This window comes from Colletotrichum abscissum (assembly GCF_030869225.1).
Source record: "Colletotrichum abscissum strain IMI 504890 chromosome Unknown Scaffold_30.1, whole genome shotgun sequence".
Taxonomy (NCBI): Eukaryota; Fungi; Ascomycota; class Sordariomycetes; order Glomerellales; family Glomerellaceae; genus Colletotrichum; species Colletotrichum abscissum.
The window spans coordinates 460,470-483,666 of record NW_026850210.1 but is presented as its reverse complement, the minus strand read 5'-3'; the positions used below and the strand labels follow the sequence as shown (position 1 = coordinate 483,666).

The 23,197-nt window shown below is 54.4% G+C and overlaps 5 protein-coding genes across 5 annotated transcripts; 1 reads left to right on the top strand and 4 right to left on the bottom strand.

Annotated features, from left to right (window-relative positions):
• Positions 1-220: 220 nt before the first annotated feature.
• CABS01_11276 (HET-s/LopB domain-containing protein) lies at positions 221-4,041 on the bottom strand (the record flags this gene model as incomplete). Its single annotated transcript, XM_060544631.1, has 2 exons — positions 221-2,148; positions 2,199-4,041. The coding sequence occupies 2 exons, from the start codon at positions 4,039-4,041 to the stop codon at positions 221-223; spliced, it is 3,771 nt and encodes a 1,256-aa protein (XP_060397879.1).
• Positions 4,042-4,863: 822 nt separating this feature from the next.
• Positions 4,864-5,289, bottom strand: CABS01_11275 (uncharacterized protein; the record flags this gene model as incomplete). Its single annotated transcript, XM_060544630.1, has 1 exon — positions 4,864-5,289. The coding sequence occupies one exon, from the start codon at positions 5,287-5,289 to the stop codon at positions 4,864-4,866; it is 426 nt and encodes a 141-aa protein (XP_060397878.1).
• A 4,651-nt stretch (positions 5,290-9,940) lies between these two features.
• On the bottom strand, positions 9,941-13,596 carry CABS01_11274 (uncharacterized protein; the record flags this gene model as incomplete). The annotated part of the gene is made up of 3 exons (XM_060544629.1): positions 9,941-12,596; positions 12,653-13,354; positions 13,439-13,596. The coding sequence occupies 3 exons, from the start codon at positions 13,594-13,596 to the stop codon at positions 9,941-9,943; spliced, it is 3,516 nt and encodes a 1,171-aa protein (XP_060397877.1).
• A 2,827-nt stretch (positions 13,597-16,423) lies between these two features.
• Positions 16,424-21,806, top strand: CABS01_11273 (uncharacterized protein; the record flags this gene model as incomplete). Its single annotated transcript, XM_060544628.1, has 2 exons — positions 16,424-20,015; positions 20,065-21,806. The coding sequence occupies 2 exons, from the start codon at positions 16,424-16,426 to the stop codon at positions 21,804-21,806; spliced, it is 5,334 nt and encodes a 1,777-aa protein (XP_060397876.1).
• A 478-nt stretch (positions 21,807-22,284) lies between these two features.
• Positions 22,285-23,093, bottom strand: CABS01_11272 (uncharacterized protein; the record flags this gene model as incomplete). Its single annotated transcript, XM_060544627.1, has 2 exons — positions 22,285-22,590; positions 22,701-23,093. The coding sequence occupies 2 exons, from the start codon at positions 23,091-23,093 to the stop codon at positions 22,285-22,287; spliced, it is 699 nt and encodes a 232-aa protein (XP_060397875.1).
• Between the last annotated feature and the right edge of the window lie 104 nt (positions 23,094-23,197).

Below are 23,197 nucleotides of genomic sequence, written 5' to 3'. Positions count from 1 at the left end.
TTGTCTGCCTCTCCCATTCTCAATAAGATTCCACCGCTAAGACCAGACTAATCGTCCTGCCTGCTCACATTAATGCCAAACACAAAAAGACAAAAAGACCAATGTTGTAATGACTTCGCTTCATGCTTCATTAATGCTACATAATCTAAATTACTCAAAAAAATCCAAATGGGGTATTCCGAATACAGGGCGCGGGACGCACCCCGAGGCCCTCAGCCAGTCAGCTACACATGCCGACGCCCATGCGACTCCTACCAATGCCCATAGACTCCATCCTGCGTGATAAATCATGATTCTCGCCCGATGAAAACTTTTCCCGCTCCTGCGACGTGCCGTCCTGCTTTTTCTTCTCCTGCTCATGGCCCGGTTCCTCCTGCTTCTGGTCTTGGTCCTGACGTTGTTGACCTTCTTCCTTCCTCGTACCGCGTCCTCGCGGAGGAGCGCGGGAGCGGACAAGAACAGGCAGCTCGTCATCGTCCCCCTCTTCAGAAACAACATCCAAATCATCGTCATCCTTGGGGTCTAGAAAAGGCGACGATGAAGGCTCGTCGTCTCTATAAGTGCCCCCATCTTCTTCCTCATCCTCCTCGTCACGTCCTTTCAGACTCACAACTGGCTCGCCGCCGGGTAAACCGACCTCGCGTGCCTCAAGAGCCTCCGCAATATCCAGAAGCAAGACATCCATCGGACAAATATACGCAACGCGCTTCCGCCCACTCCACGCCAAGACATGCCCGCAAACCCGCCCGTGGGCGCGCTCTACAACCCAAGCGCCGCTGTCTCCGGGAATACCCATGGGTTGCTTTTTGCCGCCGCCAGTCAATTCGGCAGGTGTCTCGGTGGCGGCACTGCTGACCTGGTACGTGTGGCTGGGTGTCGTCCGCCCAAAGATCTTGACGCTCGTTAGAGCCGGCAGAATGAGACCCGTTTGCAGGCCGCTGGTACGCGCCATGCACTGCACCTCCAGGCCAGGCAGCGCTGTGGTGGGTGCAACGGTCATCGGGTGCATAACTTTGCCTTGCTTTGATGGGAATTTCCCGTATGAAGGCGACAGCTGCTTGCTCTGGATTCTGGGTATCGAGTTGTCCTCGGGCAGTCTCTCCTCGGCGAATTCGAAAAGGGCCCAGTCGATTTCGTGGATGAGTCCGTTCTGCTCCCTCCTTTTGATGCCGCTCGATGCGTAAACCTCGCCAACGGTAAAGCTGTCCAAATGATCTTCATTTGCTGTCTCGGCTGAAGCATAAAACTCCTCGTCGACGTCGTCCATGGCGGGCTGCGTGATGATGTATCCGTCGCCACAGCCCGGCTCAACACCAGGAATATCGCCGGGCTGGTCATATTCGCCTTCCGACTCGTCACCACTGTCCTCCTCATCTGACGCATCGCTAGTAACATCCGTCTCCGAATACGCTTCGGACTCCTCTGATTCCGAAAACTCGCAGGCATAGTCTTCACCACCGCTGCTTTCTGCCGACGACTCTGCGTACCAGTCGAAACGAACGTCTTCAGCATCTCTCGCCATACTACGCATAGTCGGATCCTGAGCTTTCGTGTGCTTGTAGATCTCCTCAGGATCGTCGAGCATGTGGTGGACCGTCATCCCATACGGCTTGTCGTCGACTAGGACAAGGCCGCCCAAGCTAACGGGCGGCAGGTGGCGGTCCCCCACCCAAGCTCCGATACTTGCGCCATTGCTTGGGCGCGCTTGAAAATCAGGGTTGGCTGCCTTGACTGCGCCGTCATCATCGTCTTCTTCTTGTGCTGCGCTTCGTTTGGGGTCGCCGGCTTGCTTTCGTGACCTCAAGACCTGTCCCTTGCAAACCTTCAACCCGAACCCAGACTTGCCCTCGAAAAGCTCGCCCAACTTGCGCGTCAGAATGGCCTTGACTTTGCTGACAGACGTACACACAACCAAAACCGTCGGTTGTGTTCTTGTTGGCGAACTGCCGATGGACTCGAGCGAAACTTCGACCGACTCCTCGCGGTTTTTGCGGTAAAAGTGGCGCAGTGCTTGGTTGACTTGAGGCATCACAAGTGTGTTCCACTTCTCCACAGCATCGGGAGGCAAGGGAATTTGCGGGTAGAGACGGGTCTTGGGAGACGGTGCCTTGGCAGGTCTTGACTCCGCAGGGAGCTCTACTGGGCCGGCTGTGATGTTGTTAGTGGCCGAAAGATGCAATCTGCGATGTAGTACTTACTTTGACCCTCTTGTCTGGCAAGCTGCCGCTTCTCCTCTGCAGCAGAGGGATATGAACGGCGCGCGGAGCTGGGTTCCGAAATGGGCGTCTTGGTATCAACCGAGGAGCCACGAGTGTCGACGATCGGTCGGGTCGCCACCACCTTGACCTCCTTTGAGGGCCCTGAGATGCTCTGACGAGTGGGCGTGCCGATAGGGGACACGGAAGTCTTCTTTCCAAGGTCGAGGTTGAGGCGGTCTTCGAGAGAACTAATGTTGTCTAGGATGGCGCACGAGTCGAGGTAGCGCGTCACGCTGACCTGCACAGCCGAGAGAAGCTCCTCGTCAGAGGTATTCCCTTGAAGCGACATATCAACCGCCGTCCAGCAGGTCTCTACAGCCCTCTTGTAAAGGGTAGAGCAACGAATTCCTAGCTGGTTCAACACTGACTCAGGAATTGGCTGATTAGGATCGGGCACGAGGTTATCGAGTTTCGTCCAAAGACCAATAGACAACAGAACCATGGCAAGAGAGTACAGATCGAGGATACGAGAGTCCATCTTGTCGTTGATGGGCGATGCCGGGGTGGTGCGAGGGTCCAGGGGGTGTCGGAAAAGGGGCAGCGATGGCGAGACTGGTTCATCATCTGATGGAGCATCTGGAAACAGATCAAAGGATGAGATGAGAGGCCGGCGAATGTCCACCTCGCCGGGACCCGTGGTCAAGTCGGGCGTGGACATGTTGCAGAAAGATACGTTCTTGTCGATTATGCAGCCGTGGGTAATACCCCGGGCATGCAAGTCGAATACGGTGTTGACGAGGTTGGAAGCCAAGCGATACTTGGCCTCCAAGGTCGGCTCAAAGTCTGGTCGCGACAACAAATCGGCGAGCGTGCAAACATTGTAGAGAGGATTTTGCGTAAAGTTTTCAAAAGAGACGGCGTTGAAGTTGGGCGGGAAGTGATAGACGAGTCCAAGGCGGGCGTGCTCCAAATCCTCGAAATAACCCAGCAGTCTCGGCAGGCCGATCCAAGTACCTGGGGCCCTCTGCGAGTCCTGCTGCAAGCCGGCTGACAGCTTCTCAAAGCGCGACATGGGGGGCATGATACCCGTGATGGCGTACATGGAGTCGAATGTTGCAAATTCCAACAAGAGCGGCGCAAAGGGTTGGCGGCCAATATGTTGCGATAGATCTGACCAAGCCTGCTTGCTCATGAAGACAATATCGCGTGGAGGAAGGTTGACCCTCGACTCGGTCATGGGCTCCGCCTGCATGGACCGAATGTTTGTTAATGTTGTCGGGTCGATTTCTTGAGGCGTCTGCATCCTGGTGGACTCAAAAGGCCGCAGCTCCTCAGTGGAAGCCATGGACTTTTCAAGCTTGGAACGCGATGACATCTGCGCGGAGGAGCGTGTTCTAGAAAGGTCGTAAAGTGTGTCGACAGACTGAGTGAGGTCTCCAATGGCATCCGCGAATACTGCCTTGTCCCAAGTTACAAAGGCGGTCTTGCGATCTGCCGACTTTTCTGAGACGGTGCCTAGCGGGTTGGTGTAGCTCTTCCATAGCGCATCCAACTCTGATAGCGTCTCCCGAACAGTCGAGAGAATGCTGTGAACAACCTCACTCAGGCCGGCTTTTGATAGTGAGCTATCAATTTCATCTGACTGGTTAGGATCTGTCCACTCGATACCCCACGTTGATACGCGGTCCTTTTGGATGCGGAGCTTTCTGAACAGTGACTTGATTTCAGGGTCCTCGGGGGCCTTGACTGGTTCCTGAACAAAGTCTGAAGACTTCTTTGTGTCATTATACAGACGACTCAGGCGCCGCTGCATGTAGCCGCCAGTGGAACGAATGCCTTCCATGTTGGCGATTGAAACACTGTGCAGGTTAAAGACAAAGAGGTGAGCCCCTCACCAGCGAGGCGGGGGTGAGATGTGAGGGAGTCGAAGCCAGAGCAAGTGAGCGCAGCTCGTGAGAATTAGATAATACGTCTATGAGGAGCTCTTCACAGTAACATAATCGGGGACTGTATTGGCAAGGCGGCTCTAAGGAAGGACCGGAGGTGATGATGAGAAGTCGGGGCTCGGGGTCGGCGCTGTGAATATCGGAAGCGGATGGGCCAGGTTGTGCGGGCGGCGGGGCTCAGTTGGCGGGTGAATTGCGACTGTGAGTGGTCGCTGGACGTGGACGGGGGTACGTATACAGCAGTCCGCAGCGCAGAGGAGCTGAAGTGAGCGATTACGCGGCTAGAGATGCTTGCGTAAGTAAGTTTGTGAGTGTCGTGATAATAATAGATGGTTCCAACACTCTTTTGGCTTGTTGGTTTGACTATTTGTGAGATGGCCAGCCTTGTTGATGAAGTGAAGGGAAGCAAGCAAGCAAGCAAACAAGTGCGAGGCAAGAAAGTAAAAAGAGGGAAGAAGATTGCATCCAACACTCGTGGGCCCCGTCGTGGTCATCAAGGAGTCCAAGAATGTACTCCGTAGGCACGTAGAATATGGGCGCCAGCGAGTGGATGGAGGCCGAGGGGTGCTAAGGTATGGTAGGGGACCAGGTGCGACCAAAGATCCAACCTAAGCCAAGCAGAGACCCGAGACGGCGGGAAGAAGGATTGAATTATTTCGGTGCCTACAGACCACAGTTTAGGTACGGACGGTCTTTACCCTTTCCTGTCGATAATCCCATCAGGTATCCGTCCACGCTATCCGTACTCCGTACACCGTACGGACGGGCCCTGTCACTGCCTGCTCAAAAGGGACAGCGAATGGAATACCTGTACTGAGAGGCGGAGACTGGGTTGACTGGCTGGACGGTGGTTCAGATTGTGGCTTGATGTTGGTGATGGCGATGCCGTCGGGTGGATGTTGATGAGATGAGGAATTGGGGCCCCCCGCCAATTGTGTCGTGGGAAAATGTGCGACATTCGATTGCGATGCGCTGCACTGCGACGGAAGGTGCGCGCGGGCTGCTTGCGGTGTCACTCCTGCCGATTGCTGGCTGGCTGGAAATGCTGCTGCCTGAAGGAGGAGGAGCGCCTTTGGGACTCGCTTGCCTCGCTTGTCTCGCTCGTTTCGGCCAGCCCCATATATATCGAGAGCGTTATTGGTCATAAGAATCCTGGAGCCTGCGATGTGGGCCCCTCCCGGGCAATCGGGGCTGAACTTGCCGGGGGGAACAGTACGTACCTTCTGTACCTCAACCTTCCTTTTGCCATCAACCTCCTCTCGCACCTCTCACCTCTCACCCATTATTGAACACTCACTCATATTGCATTGACAAAACTGATTCAACATGGAGAGCCAATAATTCTGGATCTTGGCACTCGAATGTACGAGAGCACCATTCAGGAAGCAGATACTCCAGGGCCCACTGCTTCTCCTCTCCAAGACACGTTGGGCGATTATCTCGAATCAGGTCCTCACATGTTCATTCTCGAATAACGAAAGAGGAAAACGCAGAGTCCAGCACACGTCTTTGCCCAGTTTGTCCCAGGAATATACGATACTCCGTATTGACTTACCCGTTTCCCCTCCCAATGGGCTTCTCTTATATGGCAATCCGCTTGTCCATAAGATACGGATACGCTACGTCTGATCAGCACGCACATCCTCGGGAACCGCATCGAACTAAGGCTCGGACTACTTAGCCCACCACTGACGCCCGACGTTGGCTGCTCTCTCATCATCCATCAGCATCCTCCACACTGAAGCATGAGTAAGCTGAGGCTCGTTTTACCGTCTTAGTGTCCCTCATCCTGGCTAGCATCCCAAGAAACACCCGGCAGCGCCAGCAGTGCAGAAGAGCTGAGCAGCGTAAAGCGGACCGCTACCTGTGCTAACCCTGCCGCCATCGACGGCTGCCTTGCCCAGTTTTGCTGTGCTCTCACACAATTCTCGTTCTCTCTTTCGCTCTAGTGTACGAGAACCCCATACAGAGTATGGATACTGCAGACTATTGCTGGGCGTCTGAACGGAGTCCGTGTCCGTCATTCATGGATCAAGGCGCTTCAGGCTTCGGCACCAAACTCACCTTACCTACTTTGGCTGCTCAATGGACCAGGCGACTAGGTCTGGAATACACGTACCAACAGATCGTGGAGGTTTGGACGGGGGACCTGTCACTGACTTTCTTGGCATCCAGGCACATTGAGGCGTCTCCCCTTCCCTCGTCATGGGCTCAAGTTCCTCCTTCGCTCGCCAATTCCTTCCTCCTATTAATGGGAAATAACTTCCAGATGGGAACTTGAGTATCCGTACCAAATATACGTAATACCTTACAGATAGACTCTTCAACCTGGGCAGACAACGGCTCCGTCACAGAAGTCCATCTCACCACGGCACTTGGCGCTGCCTTTCCGTCCCTAGGTTCCGCTCCCAGGATGGTCGTTGGCGTCCTCCTCTTTTTTTTATTTGGCTGCCTAAACACTAAAAACCTCGTCGAGTGAGAGGCACCCACATTATCTCCGACACCACTACCGCAGACTGCAGTAATCGCCTTTTCCTATCCACATCGCGGCACCCGGCAGCTTTAATTGCCCATCCATCCCCGGTTGGAATGACAGACTTTCGTCAAGGGGCCCCCTCCTCCAGTCCTCATACTACGTAGACTCCTTGAAGAGGGGCTTTCGTACTGACTACGAACACTCGTACTCTGGAAAGATCCGTCACTAGCTTATTCCTCGCGGTGGCCCCAGCAGGGTTAGGCCAGAGACTGACAGGAGCCATCAACACATCGACGACTCGATCTTCTGCTCGCCCAACTCGTCACGTCGGTTGTCTTCCAAGATGACGGTAGATCCTTATAATTTAAGGAACTTTCCATGAACGATTCCAACGTCTTCTCACCCTGTCTCATTCCCAAACTCCAGGTGACGGAAAGAGAGACACTCCGGGGCCCACGATACGCTCGGTCCGACTATCAAGCACCACAAACGCGGGGCAAAGGGAAAAAGACATGTTGGAAATAATTCTGCTGCCTGCTCAGCAGATGTGAGACTCCAGCTCGCAAGTAACTGACTGAAAACTCCGTACACCCTTTGCGAGCGGGCGAATCTAAAGGCTTCCCGCCTGCCCCATTCGTTCGCTTCTGCAAGGTCAGCATGGGGGACCTGGCCAGTGCCATTTCTACATGAAATGCCTCTGACTATGATTGAAGAACATTTATCAAGACTTGTAGCAACTGTATTTGCACGATCCTCCTCAAAGGCTCAATTTTTCCAAGGGGAAATGTCGACTGCGGACTCTTTAAGTCAAGCTTGGCGATCCTGAACGTGAAAGACATGACTCTGCAGACCAATAGATCATCCATCATGGCCTGTCCAGCTCCAAGAGAATAATCCAAGATAAACAGTCCTCTATTTGATTCTTATTGTGACAGTCAAATCGCGGGTCTCGCCATAGCGGTGTGTGTCAAGATAGGGGAACCTGTGTCACCTCATCGCTCTTTATCTCGCTGCCTTGTGTTGAGTAACGCGGAACTCCATCATGGCTTGTACATGGCCATTACATGGCCATGAATCCACTGTAGATCACGCATATGTTCCACCCCTTCGTGGGATCCTGTACCGCTTCGGCGGCGGGAAAGGTCACTACTTGATGCGCTCCAAGGTAGCTGTCCGGGGGATTCTCCAACTCAAACCCAAAAACAGGCCGGTCTGGGCCGCGACCGGAAACCGGTGTCTGGCCCTGTGACACCTGAATGTTGAAAGATTCAGGCAGCGAGGAGACGCCATTTATTATTGCCCATTGATCGCGATTCGCTCTGGAGGCACGACGGTGATGGTGAGAAGCTAGATGCCGTGCAAACCTTCTCAAGAAGCAGGCCCAAGGTACTGCGTAAAAGGAACATGATCAATTAATTATCAGGTATATAGCACTCTACGTGTCCTCCATAATTCAGGCCCAACCTATACAATCAGGATTATGAGTATTACACATCTTGATTGTGTACACTGTCACCTTGGACAACGCTGAGATGTCGACGAATAATACCTACGCCGACTCCTGATGGGCGGGCTGGTCGGGCCAAGGTGACGTTGGTGAGGAGCATAAGATGCCCCTGAGGGAAAGGGTGATGTATTCGGTTACCCCATCCCATCACAGTCGCTTCATTTAGCTTTACTCCGATTCAAGGTAGGTATGTCAATTTCATCGTACCATTACAGCAAAGTTGCAAAAGATGAAAGACAATTTTATGCATGATGCTTTGGTTCGTCAGTATGAGCGAGTTTCTCAACTTCTCGCTCTTCCCCTCTTGCAAGCGGGAAACCAGCAACATCCAAAAGACATGGCTTCCCTGTTCTCGAGCACCCTGAAATGATTCTAAATGACTATCAAATATAGATACACCTGGTATTTGATACAGGGGCGATTTACGAAGGATTCAAGGAGGCTCTCTACTAGGCCCAATGTAAAACGGATGCAAGGAAGCTGGTCATGACAAAACAAACGAAGCTCGAAGCAGTAGCCCGTGGAAGCGGAACAATATCCCAGTCCTATCCTCGATATTTCATATTGCACCATGCGGTCTCAGGGACATGTGAAGCAAACCTCCTGGCCATGACGGGGTATCATGGTGGGCGTGCGGGACAGGCGTTATATGTACTGATGTAATTTTGTAACGACGTCAAATTCATCAACGAGTGAGAGAAATGTAAAGACCCTTCTGATTATCAATCCATCTGATATATCTTTATCTTCCTGTAGCTCAACCTTGACATGGCAACTAACCCCCCTTCCCCAGGACATCCCAGGCATCTCGACGTGAACAAATTCAGACTTCGCCTCCAACAACAGCCTCCATCCACGATATCTTGATCAACACCAGCGTCCTTTCAAGAAAGGGGGACTCGGGAGCGGACTGAGGGGGGCAGGCATATCGTAATATGACTAACGCAATGAATCGGCCTTGAAAGCCAGCTGGCCGTTCGCCTTGCTGAAGACTTCGCATCCAGAGGTTCCCGTTCACACACACTACTCCGAGGCAGTAGAAATTGACATCATCATCGCGTCGTCAACCAAGTCTGGACAAACCCCTTTCCCAGTGAGTGATGACACAAACCTACCCTTTAAAAGTGAGCCTGTCTCATGTCGACAGATGGGAGCTGTCAAAACAGTATCCATCGCCGGAAAATGTACGTATTTCATCATGGACTCACGCACTCCGTTCGCATCACCCGCCCAAGAGTTTCATCATGTCAATATTCACAGGCAGTGCTCCGTTCGAATCAAATCTTTTCTTTTCACAAACTGTAATTATACAGACAGACATAACACGTGAGCATACATAAACGTAAAGGTGAAATAGTATTGGGCCAGCCGGTCATTGTATCCCCAAAGAACCGCGATCCCAGTTTCCCACTGTCAAAACGCCAGCTCCGTGCCCTGCCACATTGTACCACAAGTCAGCCTCGTCTTTACCTTACCTCCTCCTTTGCTCCTCCACCTCCAACGCGTGAAATAGGAATCAGATGCTAAACGTCTTTTTCTGAAGAAACGTAGCGACGAACAACAATTTTCATGGCTTCAGGAAAGGCGCTAGAAAGTAGCCAGACGAGGGCAGGACAGAAAAGAAATTTTTTGAGACTAGTCGGCCACGATACTCGAGGCGCGAGGGTATCTGGTACGTGAAAGAGCGTGATGGAAGTATTTGCCTCTTCAGGCGGGGGGGGGGGGGGGGGTTGAGATGATTTCGTGTGCTATTACTCATGTAATCGTATGTGTTCATGGTATTTCAGGAGGTGTTGGATGTGCTATGAGCTGTTTACAACTCATCACGGACGTGCTGAACGGTCTCCTTGACGGCATCCGTCACAGCCGAGGCAGCGGAAGACACAGTTGCGGAAGCAGCACTGGCAATGCTGGCAGCGGAGGCGATGCCCGTGGAGTAGGCAGCCTGCAAGCGAGCCAGGACGCTCTCGGAGACGGTAGGCTCCTTGCCCACAAGGAGCTCAGAGACGAGCTTGCTCATGTCCTCGTACTGCTTGGCAGCTTGGACCTGCGCGGCAGCGAGACTCTCGACAACAGCGGCAGTAGCCTGCGAGGCGTACTGTCCGGCGCCACTGTAGGCGTTATCGTACCATGCGGTGGGAGTGGGCTTGCCGTAGATCTGAACGCTGGCGCGGCTGACAACAGCCTCCCAGGTGTCAGAAACACCCTTCTCAATGGCCTGCGCAGCATCGACAACCTCCTGGACACCTGCGGACACGGAATCGCTGACGATGGAAGCAGCCGCCGAGAACCCGTCGCTGACCGCAGAAGCGACAGCCATAGCTTCCTTTTGCGCGCCGGAGGCCACCGCATCAGCCGAGCGGGTGGCAACTGATGCAGCTGAGGATGCAGCCGAAGATGCGGTACCGGCAATGTTAGTTGGGGTGGAGGTAGCAGTCGCGGAGCTCATGGCAGCCGAGGCGGCGGCCATGAATTCAGAGTAACGTGCGTGAGCCACACCGAGGCCGGCGTAGTAGTTGTATTTGGCCTGCTCGAGAAGCTTGTCGACGGTGGAAGTGGGAGTGGCGGTAGCTAGGCCGAGCTTAATCTTGGCGCTCTCGTACTGCTGCTCAGCCGCCAAACGTCCTTCGTTCAAACGCTGCATTGCGATAGCCTTGACGCTGGACCAGTCGTACGAGGGAGTAGGCTTGGGAGCCACGGTGCCGTAAAGGGCATTCGAGGCGGCCTTGACAGCTTCGTCATACTTGGCACTCGCTGACGCGATGGCAGCTGCATAGATACCAGAGGCAGACGCCACTAGCTTCTCAGCCGTGGGCTGGGGGGTGCCGTAGATCTTAATGGAGATGGCGGCGCTGGCGGACGAGTACTGCTCAGATGCCTTAGAGACAGCGGCGGAGTAGGCCTCTTGGGCTCTAGACGAAATGCTCTCCTCGTCTTCGTCGTCATCCAAGATGGGAACCCGGCTGGGCACGGATTGGGCGGCAGCTCCCAGAAAGGCCGGCTTCACAGACTCGGTGGCTGCAGCAACAGGCTTATCCTCGACCGACTCAGAGATGATCTCCTCTTCCAACTTCTCTCCAGGCACGGCATTCTCTTCATCGCCTGCAGGCGACGTTCCATCGTTATCGACGATGTAGGTCTGGTCCTGACCAGGGATGATGGTGGACGCCAGGTCGGGCTCCGAAGCAACGCTGGAAGAGCTGCCGGACACAGCGCTGGAGACTTGGCTAGCGGCGCTGCTGACGGACTCGGACACAGCGGAAGAAACAGCGGGAATGGCACTGCTCACACTTTCCTTGACCTCGCTGGCGACACTGCTGACAGAGCTCGCGGCCCCGGCCTCGTTGAGATTGGAGGCGGGGGACTTGTCTTCGATGACGCTGGCAGCAGACTCTAGAGGATCTTCCTCGGGGATGGAGATTGCTTCGGAAGCGGTGGCGGCAGCTTCAGCAGCAGAGGCCTCAGCAAGCTTGGCGGCCTCAGCAGCAGCGAGCTCAGCTTCACGCGCACGATCGGCTTCCTCGGCAGCAAGGCGCGCCGTCTCACTGTCGAAGTTGTCGGAGGAGTCCTTTGCAGCGAGCTTCCAGAGACCGACCTGCTTGAGCCTGGCGAGTTCCTGGGCTGCAGATTGAGCGACAGCCATACCGGAATCCTCAACTTCGTTAGAAGCCTCGCGGGCTGCCTCTAGGCCGGGATGAGTGATGATGAGCTTCTTCAGATCGCTCATCCACTCGGCGAAGCGGTCCTTCAGCTCGTGGTACTTGGCCCAATCTTTGTAGGTGATGCCGTCCATCCATGCCCACTTCATTCCAATACGCTGAAGGGCAAGGTCGCGAATACTCTCGAGGATCTTGAAGTGGGTATCGGCCGCCTCAGAGACGGAGGTTTCGATTTCAGTCTCGTACTCGGCCTTCCAGGCACGGATCTTTTGAGCCTTCTCCTTGACGTTGAGGCCAGCCTTGCGGACACTGGCGAGCAGCTCATCTTGGGCGGATTCCGGGGCATCAACAGACTTCTGGACGAGCTTGATGATTTGCTTTTGCAGAGCGTCAACCTCAGACTTGGCAGCATCCTGAAGCTCGGTGACAAGGGTTCTGCCCTGTCCATGCGCTCTCTCCTTGATGACGCGCTGGGAGATCTCCTCAACGCGATCTTCGATTTCAGAAGCACCCTCGTCAGCTGCCTTGGCGAACTTGGCCTGCCAGCTGCTCAGGTCTTCGATAACAGTCTCTCTGGCGGTCTTGCGAATGTCGGACTCATTCTCGCCAGGCGGGGGCGCATGAACCTGCTCAGAGTGGTCGTGTTGGGCCACCTCGGATGCGTCGGGAATGTGAGCGCTCTCAATGGCCGTGGACGCCTTCTCAGTGGCCGATGAAACTACCGAGGAAGCAGACGAGGAGAGGGACGAGGCCGTAGAAGCCGCGGGCTTTGTGAAGGAAGAAGCCTTGGCAGAACCACTGTACACAGCACTGGTAAATGAGTGGTCTTTAAGCAATAGGAGAAGAGGGTATCGCTTTCTTCTTACCTCTCGGAGACGTTTTCGAGCGACCCCTTGGTCTTGTTCTTGTAGCGGCCGAGACGCTGTCCTATCCTAGCTAGCTGAGGCTCGACATTCTCAATGTACAAAACCCGGAACTGGGGCCAAACAGTGGCATCGAGGAAGCTGTAGGTCTTGTTCCATGCCCAGTAGGCAGAAGGGACAGCCGTCTCGGTGGTAAACTGAGAGGCGACGGCGTAGCCCTGGGCGGCGTAAGGCTGTACGAATTGGTACGAGGGAAAGAGAACATCGTGGTAGGTTTGAAGAGCACTTGTGCGCGCAATGTCGTAGTACGGGCCAACGGTGGTGGAGGCCTTGGCAACGTGAGGTGCAACTGTCTGATCATACTTGTCTTGGGCCAACTTTTGGTAGACAGACAACTGCGGCTGGATGTTCTTCTCCCATTGTGCCTGGCCGTACGACTGGGCTTGCTGGAGACGAGGGGCGCCGTACTTTGTGGCATAAGCCTTGGTAGGGACGAAGACCCTCTCGTTGGCAATGTCGTAGTAGGGGGCAGCCTTCTCAACGTAGGGGGCGGCATAGGTATCATAATAGGGCTCGACATGAGGTAATACAGCCTGCTTCAGCTGGAAGTAGGGCTTGCAAATCTTTGGGGAGGACTCGTCGCAAGCTTCGAGGTTTGCGGGACAGCGGAAGAGGATCGAGATAAGGGAATACCACGTCAGGATTCTAAAAAATTAGTGTCAGTCCAAATACACCTCACGATATGCACACCGCCGTTGTGACGGTGGCGGCTGAGGATTGGGAACATACCTCGCCAAGATGTTGAACGAACGGCGGAAGAATGAGGGCCCTCTTGTAGGCGTTGTCCTCCTCTTGATTGTCACGGCCTGGCCGTTCATCTTGCCGTTGATCTTTCCATTCGGAGCTTTCGGATAGCCGTTACTGGCATAGCCACTGGAAGCCTCCATGGCGGAGGTTGTGGTCTGGGAATACCACGCAGCTCGCGTCAGTGACGTGATTTGGTGTTTTCCTTATCGCAGGGTACCGTTAGTCGGGAAAACTGGTGCGTGCGTCGAGGATGATACAGCGGAGGACTCGAGACTGCGCCGAACTACTGATAACAGACAGTGATCAGCTGGGTAATGTAAAGAGAGGTATCGCAGAGGATATTGAGGAAGAAAGATAGAAACGAGATCAAGGTTGGGAATGGTGGGAAAAAAGAAATCAGCGGGAGGGTTGCGTAGAAGCTCTGATGATTTTCAGATGTCGCAGTTCCCAGTCGGCGGCGGACATGGGCTGCTTTAGGCGGCCTGGACCGGGCTGGGCAACCCAGAGGCTAGAGCTGCGTGAACGAACGTATGTGGGTTGCGTAGCTAATACGCAGCAAACTGCCAAACGAGTGCCTTCGGAACGATGAAGCTGCAGGGGAGGGCCGAAGAGGGGGAGCCACTTTGGGGGTTGGATTGTGGAGCTAGGAGTTGATGATCTACCTTCAGAATGGCGATAGTTTTGCTTCAGGGCGTCCGAAGGGGTCTTTTCGGTGAAAACGTTGATGCTGTGTTTGGTGGAAGATGATTCAGACCCGAGATAGGCGGCAGTGAATACCCAGAAGTGTAGTAGGGAGAATGATGGACAACCATAGGTAGTCCAGGAAGACGAGGGGAAAGGGTAAAAGTAAGGTGAGGTAGCCGTGATGGAAAAAAGGTGTGGTGTTTCTTGTTGATGTGCTGCTGCTTCCCTTCGCGTTCGTTGCCGTTCGCTTCCCTGCGTACCGTACAATGTAAAGATGAGGCACAGGCAAGAGGCAGGAGGCAGGAGAAGAGGCCGTCCCAGGCTGGCAGCTTCCTGCTCCTACGGGCCAAGTTTTTTGTGGTCCGAGGGGAAGAGCACGGGCCAGGCCTAGATTGTATCTTTTGGTGGAATATGGGTGTTGTTACATACAAAAGAGTACTTCTTGCTCGAGTGCTGACATAATAAACCGGTGAGGTAACCGAGACGTTCAGCTTGTGCTAGCACGCTAGGTCGCTGTAGCGGCCTTCTTAGCCTGCTGCAAGCCTGCTCCAAGCCTGCAACTCTGGGGAGCTTGCAGAGCAGCACGCGCGCTGTGGAATGTCTCACCAACGTCATCGGCTCCAAGCTGTCGCTATCGTCCAATGCCACCAACCAACCAACCACACCAACACCACACACATACGAGCTAACAAGAAACAAGCAGGCAGGCGGAAAACTTGAAAGCAAGCACGGCAAGGCATCACGCTCAGCTTACCTTTCTCATCTTTGCAGCCCTGGTCCTCGGCTTCTTGCTGTCTCCCGATGAATCCTCGCTTCCACGCCATCCATGCTACCATGCCTGTCGCCATCCACACCATCCGTCCCATGTCTGACTGTCTCCTCATAATCTCTCCGCACCAAGCACATCAACAAGCAAGACACCGGATTGACCAACCCTGCTGTCGGAGGCACGGTCGAAGTCTGGATGATTGGTAGAGTCGGGTTGCCCATGAGCCACAATGCCCCGAAACAACCCAGCGATTCCAGCCAGCACGGATGAGGGGTCCAATCAAGTGGACCACACAACCTTGGAGTGACGCAGCACTGCATTACCAGGCACGCAAGTGTGGCTCACCAGCTTGGAATGTTGGAGCTCGGAGGCGCGACCGAGTGGCCGGCATCTAGCACAATCCATGTGATGATGATGATGCTAATGATGTGCTGGATGCCCTTGGCTGAGAACCTGTTATCGACGATCCGGGTGGTTTACTTGCATGGCCTCTTCCATCGTACATGCCCCTGAGGAAAAGGCTTGATAGAAGCTAAAGTCTGGTAGGTATGTATAGGTGAATCCCAAGAGCCTGGCCTGGCAGGCGACTTGGGACAACTGTAGCTCTCTACCGAGACTAATATCAGATGGCTTTGCAATAGACCTCAGCAATAGTGGGATTAGAATAATACAAAAAAGAGAGTCTTTGTGGGAAAATCATGGAAATGTCAAGGTGCAGCAACATGTTGCAAGGCACAATGACATAATGATACAGCGGCACAATTGCTGCTATGCTGGTTGGCCGAAGCTGCCTCTTCCTGAGGTGCCCGGTCCAGAACCATGTCCTATCACGTGCCGATAGCCTCCGGGAGGATTAGCTCAGCTACCTTATCTGCGATGTCCACTTCTCATCGGAACGGGTGAAGCAAAGCTCCGGACCCTGGACTCGGGTTCCCGGCGGCCGGACCCCTGCTCGGACCACTGAATGGACGCTGCGGATTTGACCCGCGCAAGAGCAGGAGCCAGCCGAACAACTAGACCTGGAAAGAGCAGGCCCTCGCACTTACTTTCAATGTTCGGTACCTCAACCATCCCGTCTTAGCGCAAGGGGACTTCGATTGATTTCTCCATCTCGAAACTGCGTCTACAACCTCACAACATCCTGGAGCGGCTTGTTTGACTTGACGATTTATGATACCCAACCAGCTTCTCCTTTTTTTCTACACTGTTTCCCGACGTCTAGAGCAGGAGCTGCAGCCGTTTGCTGTCACTTGAGCATTGCAAATCAGCCCGCGCTCCCCCGCAATCTGTTCACTCGGATAATTATCTAGGCACACGCAGCTTCGACCAAAGAACTTACGTCGGACCTCTCGATTCCACCGACATCATTGTCGATTACTTCCACCCCGAATTCGCTGTCGATCCGCTCTCACTGTGCCGGCCCCTTGCTTCGAGAGGCACTCATGCGTTCCTAAACAACGAAACACTTCTGCAAAGGGCTCAAGTCCCCCGCCAACCTCGACGACTGAATCATTATGGACGACCCCGCGATGGAACCGCTGGCAGCCGCCGATGCTTACGCGCACTCCCGCCGACGGTTCTCGGCTTCGAAACCCGCTTCCGTCTCGCACGATGCTGCCAAACCGCGATCCCAAGCCAACGATGCCGGCGTCCTCGACCCCGATACATGCCGTATTTGTAGAGGCGAGGCGACCGCCGAAGAGCCGCTCTTCTACCCATGCAAATGCAGCGGCAGTATCAAATACGTTCACCAAGATTGCTTGATGGAGTGGCTCTCACACTCCCAGAAGAAGCACTGCGAGCTGTGCAAAACACCCTTCCGCTTTACCAAGCTCTACTCGCCCAAAATGCCAAAGACTCTCCCGGCCCACGTCTTCGTCGGCCACATGGCGAAATACCTCTTCAGAAACGTTCTGGTATGGCTGCGAGCCGCACTCGTCATCAGCGTTTGGCTTTGCTGGTTGCCCTACCTCATGCGCTCAGTCTGGGCCTTCCTGTTCTGGGTCAGCGACGAAGGTCTGGGTAGCGGCGCTCTATGGAACAGCTCAAACGCAACAGTGAGCCGAGGCGTCTCGGTGGCATTCTCAGTCGCCAATTCCAATGTCTGCCCTGCTTCGCCTCTGCTCGAACCCACCACGACACCGGCCAACTTGGGAGGCATGCTCAAGGATATCATTCAAGGCCAGGCATTGCCCTTTAGCAGATCATTCCACGGCGTTAACATTACCACCAATGATTCAATGACGGCAGCGCTTATGAGGATGCTGCTCGGATCCATCACTTCCTCCGCGTCTGCCAATTCTAGTTCGGTGCCCGTCGGCACGAGTGACCCCGTTCTCGACCGTCATCCTTCTTTGTTGAGCGGCGTCTCCTGGTTGCGCAATATGACCCGGTACCCTGTTGTAAACCGCACCATCATTGGCGTCCTAGAGGGCCAGATTATCACGATATTGGTCATCATCTCCTTCATTCTCGTCATCCTGGTCCGCGACTATGTTGTTCAGCAACAACCCGAAATCAATATGCGAGCCGCCTTTGCCGCCAACGACAACGCACAACCCCAACCGCAGCCCGAACCGCAACACCAAGATGAGCAACATTTCCACGACCATGATCATGAACACGAGCACGCGCACGCGCACGATGGTGCTGGCATGCTCGATGACTATGGCGCAGCAGATTTGAGAGGGCCAAGTGACAGCGAGGATGATGACGATGAATCATCCACCGGCGGTCGACGCGCAAGTCATGATGATTTACCTCACATGGCTTGGGACGAACGGGAACCGATGCCCGAGCTCGCAGCACCTATGCTGCCGGCAGGTTTGCCGGCGGGAAGGAGACACGGCGGTTTCGGGTCCCGCGCCCAAGGAGGACCTGAACCCGAATTCGACTTCAACACACCACCCGAAGGCGGTCCCAACAAGGACGCGCAGACCCCGGTGGCAACTGTTCACGAATACCTTCGTATCTACCGACAGGCCAATGGTGATCCCGAGAAAATTCTTAAAATCATTGAGGAGGAGAAGTTGGATGAGCCACTTGGCTATTGGGCAAGGATCACCAAGTCGATGATGGAAAAGAACCGAGAATCGGGTGCTTCGCAGTCGAAAAAGAGCCAACCTGGACCTGAAGGGTCTTCCACCTCTCGAGATTCGCAAGCCACGCCACCATTCTCGGTCCAACTGCCCGCCCCCTCAACACCACAGTTCTCATGGCCGCCGCAAACACATGGCGAGGGTAGTACCAACGGAACAGGAAAGGGCAAAGAGAAGGAAGCTCCAACAGATTTTGGTTTTGAATCCGGTCTGGGAGAGGAAGACGCAAGCCCTTCAAGATCGACTCCATTCCAAAGTCCTCTGCGGCCTCGCTCCGTTTCAGACGGCCCTCAGATGAATAACAGCATCAACCCACTTGCGAACAACAGTTGGTCATTTTCCGGCTTGAATGCTGCACCGCAGCAGGCCGAACCCCAGGCTCAGGAGCCAATGCAATCGTTTGGCTTTGATCCGCAAGGACAAGAGTTCGGTCTTCCCCCAGCCCGATTCACACCACCGCGCAGCAATACCCCAGATTTCGGCTCCGATGCGGATCACGATTTTGAGACAGTTGAACCGATTCACGAGGACGGGCTTTTTGGATTCAACGAGCCAGAGATGCAACCGCCCGAGGCCGTCGTCCCGGCGCAGTTCGTTGGCTTGCCCGAAGAGCCCCTTGAGGACATCAACGGCTTGCCTCAAGATACCGAAGATGGTCGGCCAGCCCAGCGGCCGCCTCTTCAGCGGGGTGTCATGGACCGTGTGGCTGATTTCATGTGGGGCGACATCGAGGTCCGAGAGTTGGATATTGGTGGCCGAGATGACGATGCCGCTCATGAACATGACCATGATCATGACAGCGACGACGACGACTTTGACGACGACTTGGATGATGACGATCAAGACGCCGTGGAGCAAGATCGCGAGGTCGTAGAAGCTGCCGTCGCCGCCGGCCTTGACCCCGAAGCGATTGACGACGCCGAAGACTTCGAGGGTATCATGGAATTGATCGGCATGCGTGGGCCTATCGCCGGTCTCTTCCAGAACGCCATCTTCTGCGTCGTGCTTGTCTCTGTCACTATCTTCGTCTGCGTCTTCATTCCTTACAACCTGGGACGCGTCAGTGTCTGGGCTGCCATGAACCCGATGCGCCTTGTGAGAATGCTCTTTAGCGCGACAAAGTTCATCCAGGACGTTGCTGTTGGCATCATGAGCGGTCTATCTAGTCTGACCTTGTGCTTCATCTACACAACAGGACGCATGATGGGCTTCCCAGCTAAGAATGGCGTTGGCTTGTTCATGAAGAAGACGTTCGACATTTTCACGAGTGCTTCAACCAGGGTCCTCGAGAGCCTGACCAGCGAGCTACCCATCATTTCAACCACCGAGATGCAAAACTTCTCCGCCATCAGTCATGAAGCACTACTTAGCTTTAAGTCCCTTCTCTCTAGTACTTTTGCTACCGTAGGAGACATACTTGGGGCCATCTTCGACCGCGACCTCATAGCCAATACCAAGTATGCAGCGTCACTTTCGGCGAATGCAACCATATACGCGTGGAACGCTGTCCGCGATGTCCCCATTAGCATCCTCAACCCCGGATCATGGGTGATCAGCTTCAGTGTGCCGGAGCCCTCGACGGCCGTCAACCCTGCACTGTCGTACTGGTCAGGCACGGATCGATTCTGGGCGATTCTTTGCGGCTACTTCACCTTTTCAGCAATTAGCGCGCTTTACTTGAAGCGTGGTTCACCATTCTCGACAGGGCAGACAGGGCAAGATTGGGAAGCTTCATTGATCGACTTGCTCAACCAAGCTAGTGGCGTTATGAAGGTCATTCTCATCATCAGTATTGAGATGCTCATCTTCCCACTTTACTGTGGCCTCCTCTTGGACGTGGCCTTGTTGCCCCTCTTTGAAGCAACCACTTTGAAATCGCGAGTCGCCTTCACCGTCAATTTTCCGCTCACCTCCATCTTCGTACATTGGTTCGTGGGAACGGGGTACATGTTCCACTTTGCCCTGTTTGTTTCCATGTGCCGAAAGATCATGCGGAAAGGCGTCCTCTGTAAGTTTATGCTGCCTTTGTCAGTAGCCGCTTTAACTAATCAGTGCAGACTTCATCCGTGATCCAGACGATCCCGAATTCCACCCCGTTCGCGATGTACTCGAACGCAACGTCGTAACACAATTGCGAAAGATTCTATTCTCTGCGTTTGTGTACGGCGCACTCGTCATCGTTTGTCTAGGAGGTGTGGTGTGGGGCCTGGCTCTGTCTCTCCCGAGCGTCCTGCCGATTCACTACTCTTCCAATGAGCCTGTCTTGGAATTTCCCGTCGACCTATTGTTTTACAACTTTGCCATGCCTCTGGCAGTCAAGTTCTTCAAGCCTAGTGACGCCTTGCATGCCATGTACACCTGGTGGTTCCGCAAGTGCGCCAGGGGCCTCCGATTGACTTGGTTTCTGTTTGGTGAACGCCGCATTGACGAAGAGGGTATCCTGGCGTTGCGTCCTGGCTCGGATCAGCTTCCCCTTCCCTGGTGGAGGCGAGCCCTCCTCGAAGTCAATAAAGAAAACAAGGTGGTGCCCAAGACGTGGGAAGATACGTTTGAAGGTGGCACGGCGAAGCCGACATCTACCATCGCCTCCGACCAGATGGTCATCCTCACCATCAAGAAAGCAAGCCTCGTTCAAACTGGACAGCTGATTGAAGAGGGCCAGTTTGTTCGGACTCCTGCGTCGGACCAGGTCAAGATTCCTAAGGGACGACGCGTGTTCATGCCGGTTTCTGAGAGCAACTCCCGACTAGATGGCAAAGATGACACGCCCGATGCCGACCTTTACTCCACGGACCAATACCAGCTGGTGTACATTCCTCCACACTTCCGTGCCAGGGTCTTTTTGTTCATCATGTTCATCTGGATCTTTGCCGCCGTCACGGGCGTCAGCTTCACAATCATACCCCTCGTATTCGGCCGCAAGATGTTCAAGGTCCTCATCCCAGCCCACATTCGTACTAACGACATTTATGCTTTCAGCATCGGCATTTACGTTCTGGGCTCGACGGCATATTTCCTCTTCCATGCTCGGTCCATCTTCAACAAAATGAAGACGTGGGCATCTTCAAATCTTCAGTCTGTGTGGCAGAGCGATGCTCCCATGCGGGTTGCGCTAATGGGCATCCATACTGCCAGGCTTGCTTACGCATACACAATTCTTCTGGTCGTTTTCCCTCTCATCCTTACGGCACTTATGGAATTGTATTGCCTCATTCCTCTTCACACTTACATGTATCCTCCGACACCTTATGTCATCGGAACCAACAATGGTGGTCAATTCAAAGACGGCATTGTGGTGTCGAACCAGCACACGGCGAGAGTCATACAATCCTGGACTCTGGGATTGCTCTACGTCAAGCTCGGAGCGCGGGCTATCACTAGCCTGTACGAAGGTACTCGCTTGGCGCAAGCCGTTCGCGCGGTTCTTCGTCGTGGATGGCTCCAGCCTGATGTTCTCGTGCTGACGAGGGCTTTTGTTGTTCCTGGTCTGCTCATCGGCTGTTTGGCCATATTCGGACCTCCGTATGTCGTGGGCTGGTTGGAGTCACAAGGCATACTCGGCGTACCTGTACCTGCGCCCCACGAACTCAAGATGATTTATCGTCTTTCTTATCCGGCGGCTGCGTTCATCGCACTGGCAGCCATGGCATTCTGGAGTATTGTTGGCGTCTTCAACAACTGGAAGGCGCGTATAAGAGATGAGGCCTACCTTATCGGAGAGAGGCTTCACAACTTTGGCGTTGGTGCCGCGGGTGCTGCCGGCGCGCGGGGACCGTGGCGGATTCGGGGACGAGCCTAAAGAATTACTCTGGTTACTATGTTATGATTACCCATAGACGGAGGGAGGGTTACTGGCGATCGGATTCGCTTCGTGTAGTTTATACAACAGACAGGCCGTACGCCTCTTACATACAACGGTGTTCATTTTAATCCACTTATGACGGCCCATGCTGACTGTCCAGTCGCGCAAGCAGTGAATTCTTTGTAAATCTATTTTGACTTTCAACTGAGCAGCGCATCGTCAATCCGTGGTCTGAACGTGTCACCTGTACTACCGCATCACATTTGGCAATGATGCTTTACGTGATGTTACCGGCGGTTGACTCGCACTTGATTCTGCACACTCCGATTGCAATGCTCGTTTCATATTGGCGGTAGCCAGGTTCCAGGCCGCTGCGATGTCTCTCAGGTGGTCATAATCATATATAAAGAGTCGCAACTACTATACACTTCCTCTCAACCATGATCATCCGCTACCACCAGACTTCTCAGAGACTCTAGAAGAACATGGCAGCCCCACCAACAGCAGCAGTCAACGACACCAAGAGACCAGCCACAGCGCCGGTGGAGAAGACGGTACCGACCAGAGCACCGGGGGCGGCGTTTGCGGTGCTCGAGGCCGAGGCGGACGGGGTCGAGGTTCCGGAGGAGGAGCCGGAGGAGGGGCTGCCGCTGCTTGAGGAGCCGCTGGCGCTCAGGAGGGCTGTGAGGGTTGAGTCGGAGGTGAAGTCGACGGTGACCGTTGCGTTTTTGCAGTCTGAGCGGGTTGGGGCTGTGCCGGAGACGAAGTTTACTGCGGCACACTGCAGGTGTGTTAGTGAGATTTGTTCTTTGTTGATGAGGGTTCACAGAGTGAAGATGTAGAGAGAGAGAGAGAGAGAGAGAGAGAGAGAGAGACGAGAGGAAAACACACGGTATACAAAAGCCCATCAGGCGAATGCGCAACAACACTGACAACACCCCTCTTTCCCGTCCAATTCCCCGGCGCCACCACTTTGGGCTCGCAAAAGTTGCCGAGGCCGGTCTGCATGACGATCGGGAACAGCTGCGTCCACCCGGAGGCGGCGGTCTGGTCGAGTGTGGCGCGGAAGAGCCAGTTTGTCTGCGGGTGGCCGTTTTCCATGCCGATGGCATCGCCTTCGACGTAGAAGTCTGTTGCTGCGGAGGAGGAGGAGGCGGTGTAGCCGCCGCAGGGGGCGGTGGCCTCGTTGTCGTCTGAGTCGCCGAGGGGTTTGGGGAGGGTCATGGAGAAGTGAGCTGTTGCTGTTGAGGCGAGGAGGAGGAGGGGGGTGAGGAGGCGGGTCATTTTGGCGGTTGAGGTGATTGAGGCTGGCGATGTTGAGAATTTGGTGTTGATGTGTGTAGTTTGATGTGAGAGGACTTTGGGTATCGAGGCGCACAGCGCGGAGA